General features: G+C 50.0%; 1 protein-coding gene across 1 annotated transcript; it reads right to left on the reverse strand.

Annotated features, from left to right (window-relative positions):
• Positions 1–1578: 1578 nt before the first annotated feature.
• On the reverse strand, positions 1579–4186 carry ACO1O0_002888 (putative secondary metabolism biosynthetic enzyme; the record flags this gene model as incomplete). The annotated part of the gene is made up of 3 exons (XM_083192349.1): positions 1579–1664; positions 1786–2595; positions 3682–4186. 3 exons carry the CDS (start codon positions 4184–4186, stop codon positions 1579–1581), a joined length of 1401 nt encoding a protein of 466 aa, XP_083051406.1.
• Between the last annotated feature and the right edge of the window lie 949 nt (positions 4187–5135).

The raw sequence follows: 5135 nt of genomic DNA on the forward strand, positions 1-5135 counted from the left end.
TTCCCGTAAGTCCACTGACGACTGGAATCTTTGGTGGACTGAAAGACACACTTCGCAAGCTGCTCAAGAATTGCTCTGATATGACTTCCATGTGGTGTGAGTGGAATGCGTGAGAGACTTGAAGCACGTTCGTCTTTCGGCCTTGAGCAGAGAATCGGGCCAATAATGAATCGATGGCATCCGTGTCGCCGGAAACGACTACCTGATTTGGTGAATTGAGACTGGCAATGCCCACTCGATCGCAATACTCGGGCTCTCTTAAAACGGGATTCACCTCCGACGAACTACCCTCGATAGATACCATCTTGCCTTGATGTTCAATGGACGCCATCAAGCGGCCCCGGATGGCCACAATTCGACAGGCATCTGGCAGTTCCATTACATCTGCGACATAAGCAGCGGCTAATTCGCCTACGCTATGTCCAAGAACGAACTCTGGGAAAACGCCCCAGCTTCTCCATAAGTGCCACAGAGCAACTTGTAGAGTGAAGAGAGCAGGCTGTGAGTATCTGGTGTTTTGTAACAATGAGGCACTGGTACTGTCGGAATCGGCCCACATAACCTCCAACAAGGGCCGTTGAAGGAAACGATCGAACTGAGGTGCTATTTGGTTGACCGTTTGTTGAAAGACAGGATACTGCTCAGCCAATGTCTTTCCCATACCGGCCCATTGACTTCCCTGACCAGTGAAGAGCATAGCCACTTTCGGCGGGACATCTGGCACGTGAGAGGATTGGCCACCTTGAGTCGATGCTGCAGCAAGCCTTTCCTTTAAATCCTGCTTGTTCTGGACTAGAAGAACAGTACGATGACGAAAGTGAGTCCTTGTCGTTGCCAAAGAGTATGCCATATCTGCCAGGTCATCGGTGTAGCTTTGCGACTTTACCATCTGCAGTAGCTTCTCAGCCTGATGTCGCAAAGCCACAGCGGAGACCCCGGACAGGACGAAGGGAATTATGTGAGGACGGGGAATCTTTTGAATGCTTCTCGCACTCTTGTAGTAAGTTTGCCTCTCTGATTCCCCGACGATGATGTGCGCGTTGGTGCCCCCTATCCCAAAGGAGCTTACACCAGCTCGGCGTCTCCGATCAGCCGAACGTGGCCATGTATGATTCTGGAGTGTCAACTGCATGCAAGTGCCCTTCCAGTCAACAGAAGGGGTCGGTCGTGTAACGTGAATAGTGGCGGGCAGCACCTTGTGATGAAGTGCAAGAACCACCTTTAACAATCCTGCCAGACCGGCGGCCGCTTGAGTATGCCCAATGTTTGACTTCGCTGATCCGATCCAAAGCGGCTCTCCAGTCTCGGACCTGCTGCCACTAAACACCGCGGAAAGGGCAGCACCCTCTATCGGATCACCGAGCTTGGTGGCCGTTCCGTGCGCTTCGACGTAGTCTATATCAGAAGGCGTTAAGGTGGCCTTCGTCAAAGCCGTACGGATCAGTCGTTCTTGAGCCACTGGACTTGGGATTGTAAGTCCAGCGCTCCGACCGCCATGATTAACTGCAGATCCTTCAAGGATGGCATGGATTTCATCGCCGTCTCGTTCAGCATCCTTTGCCCGTTTTAGTAGCAAGGTCACTGCTCCCTCGCCCCAGCCTGTACCATCTGCATCTTCTGAAAAGGCACGGCAGCGGCCATCTGCAGACATTCCGCCGAGTTTACTAAACTCAATGTGTAAGGCTGGAGTTGCCATCACTGTGATCCCACCTGAAAGTGCCATGTCACACTCGCCCTGTTGCAGCGCGCTGCAAGCGAGATGCGTTGCTACCAACGAAGACGAACATGCCGTATCGACAGTAAGAGTCGGACCTTCAAGTCCTAATGCATAAGAAACACGGCCAGAAATGACACTACTGGCGGATTTGGTCCCCCGGTAGCCATCCAGCTTGTCGTAGGTCCACGAATTGTCCTGGTGAGCAGCCATGTTGCTGATGCCGGTGAAAACTCCAGTCTTGGACCCCGAAATCTGTTCATTCGTGTATCCAGCTCGCTCAAACGCTTCCCAGCACGTTTCTAACATGATGTACTGAGATGGTTCCATTGACAGAGCTTCGCGCGGCGATATCGAGAAGAATGGTGCGTCGAAAGAATCGATGTCGGATAAGAACCCGCCTTGTTGACAATATGACTTGTTTGCATCGGTCTGCAGCTCCACCTCTGCAGGCTCGGACTTCCAGCGACCCTTTGGAACCTCCTTGATAACATCGCCATTGCTCACAAGAAGTTGCCAATACTGCTCTGGAGTACTGATGCCACCTGGTAGGCGACAGGCCATGCCTATTACCGCGATGTTTTCTGATACCCGGACATCCCCGTTTTTGGACTTGGAATCTTTGTTTAACTCCTTTGAGTTCTCCTCATAGTTCTCGAAGTTCTCGGCGAGAGCTTTGATGGTATAGTTTCGGAAGAGGACCGCTGGAGATACTGTCTTCCCCAGAAGCTTCTCGAGCTCCTTTTGCACTCTCACAACTCGAAGCGAATCACCGCCAATTTTGAAAAAATTATCCTCTTGGCCAAACTGATCATGATCTAGGACATGACGCCAGATCTGCCAGATCTTCTCTGTGAGGCCGGTTGATGATTTCGTGAGTACTGGGCGTTTAGACTCAGGAGTAGGACTGCAGAGTGCGTTTCGGTCTACTTTCCCACTTGGTGATAAAGGAAACCGGTCAACCTCCACGAAGAAAGCCGGTATCATGTAATGTGGGAGACTGCCTGCAAGCGTCGTTCGCAAATCCTCGACTAACTCTAGCTCAGACACGTTGATCGAAGATCCTTTTCGCGTGGCTGATTTGAAATAGGCAAGCAGCCGCTGGTCTCGAAGAATGACAACTGCCTGGGATACCCAAGGATGTTTCATCATGTTGGATTCAATATCCCCAAGTTCAATGCGATGACCTCGAAGTTTGACTTGGTTATCCAGGCGCCCAAGAACACTCAAGACGCCCGGAGCCGAGAAACGGGCTATGTCTCCTGTACGATACATTCGATTGCCATGAAAGGGGTTTGCCATGAAACGAGCGCCGGTCAGCTGGGGATTCTTATGGTATCCACGGGCAAGACTAAGACCGCCGATGTACAGCTCGCCCGACTCGCCGTTCGTCACCGGTTCTAGGTTGTCGTCGAGCACACAGAGCTGATAATTGGGCAATGGCTGTCCGATACTGATGCCTCCTTGTTCTTGTACTTTCCAGCAGCTGGCCCAAACTGTTGCCTCGGTGGGGCCGTACATGTTCCACGTAACGGCATGACGGCAATCGTGGAGTAATCGATCCGCTAGCCGGCGTGACAATGCTTCACCACCACACAGGATCTTATCCAAGTGCATATCATCCTCGGGCCAACCATAATCCAACAGCATTTCCCAGGCGGACGGAGTAGCTTGCATTGTGGTGACCTTGTAGCGGCGCAGAAGTGTTTGGAGAGCAGTTGCGCTCCTTGATTCGTCCTGGTCGGCTACCACGACGGTACCGCCACTAATAAGCGGAAGGAAAATCTCCAAAGCTGAGATATCGAAAGAGATGGTTGTAACAGCGAGCAAAGTATCCTCTGATCCGAATGCAATAACCTTCTGAATCCCCAGTAATGTATTGCTCAATGCTTGATGTGTGATTTCCACCCCCTTTGGTCGGCCGGTGGACCCTGATGTGTAAATCACATATGCTAGATCATTCGGACCTGGTTTTGAGCCCAATTCAGCGGAGTCGATACCCTGCTCTTCCGAGGACCATTTGTCCTCGAGCTTTAGACAAGGCCCTTCCCATGCCGCAACGGAATGAAGGGTTGTGGTTGTGACAATGACGACTTTCGGCCTGGCATCTTCCAGCATATACTGAATACGTTCACTGGGAAGACCGGGATCAATGGGCACGTAGGCTGCTCCCGTATTGAGAACTCCAATGAGTACAGAGACGAGATCAGCCGAGCGTTCCAGAGCCACGCCGACAAGGTCTCCAGGCTTGACTCCCTTCTTCCTCAGGAGACAGGCGACACGGTCGGCAAGGTCGTGCAAAATGCCATAGTTTACTTCCGAATCCCCGTAAATTACGGCAGGTTTGTTCGAATGTCTTTCTCTAGTGATTTGTAGAATCTGGCACAGGGTAAAGTTTATGGTCGACTCGTCCTTTGTCGAGTTGAATAGACTGAGGTCTGCATCGCGATCGCTTGAGAACCGGGGGTCCATTATGATGGCAGGGGTTCTTTTCCTCGTATCGTCTGGCTACCCTTAGATGTGTTGATAACAACTGGTGAAACACGATATCTTCGAATGGAGATTCGGGATATGATGGTGAGATGACGAGTGTTATGTTGATACCGTCGTATTTTGCGGTAGTCAAAAGCCGGTCACTAATCTTGGCATCAAATGTTCGAACACTATCACAGCCCAAGTTCATATCTCAGGCAATATTTATGAAGTATATTTAGGTGATCTTGCTACATCAGCCACGATAACAGTACCGTATCGATGGAAGACGGCCGCTTACATGACAAATTGCTTGAACTAGCTGGAAGCTCGATATTCTCGCCTACAGCTAAGCATGTTCCATGATATGCGAGGACACAACCCTGAGAATGGTCAGCCGGCACATCTCCATTCCAGGTTACATGATGGTGGACCTCAATGCAACCTTAAACGCAGATGGGTGCATATTTTGCTGCATCAAGATGACTGAGATGACATAAGTATATGTAAGATGACAGAAAATGTATGTGAGTATACAGTGCTGATTTCATTAGATACAGACAACGATGACCACGAGTGAGGTAATTATACATGTTGTATGTGGTTGCTGACAACGCACGGCTCTACGTACATGAGATGCTGTAACACATGTGCAACCCGTGGTCCATTGCTGATAACAACTGAGACTTGTTACACTATGAATATCAGCAAGTCAAATGCAACCTTCTTCGATTTACGTGTCTACATGGCTAATCAAATCCTCCACGGTTCGTACTTGCTCCCCACCAGCACGTAAATCAGCTTATTTGATGTCTACACTTGGGTTCAAATTCATCTGACGATGCAATGTCTCTCTAGCATATCTAAAATTTGGTCAATGGGAATTTACCTGTAGTCCCCGAAAACAAACACCTTTCACGTGTTGCAATTCTCTCTTAACGTCACCAGA

This window comes from Amphichorda felina, assembly GCF_050947745.1.
Source record: "Amphichorda felina strain 45539 chromosome Unknown scaffold_3, whole genome shotgun sequence".
Taxonomy (NCBI): domain Eukaryota; kingdom Fungi; phylum Ascomycota; class Sordariomycetes; order Hypocreales; family Bionectriaceae; genus Amphichorda; species Amphichorda felina.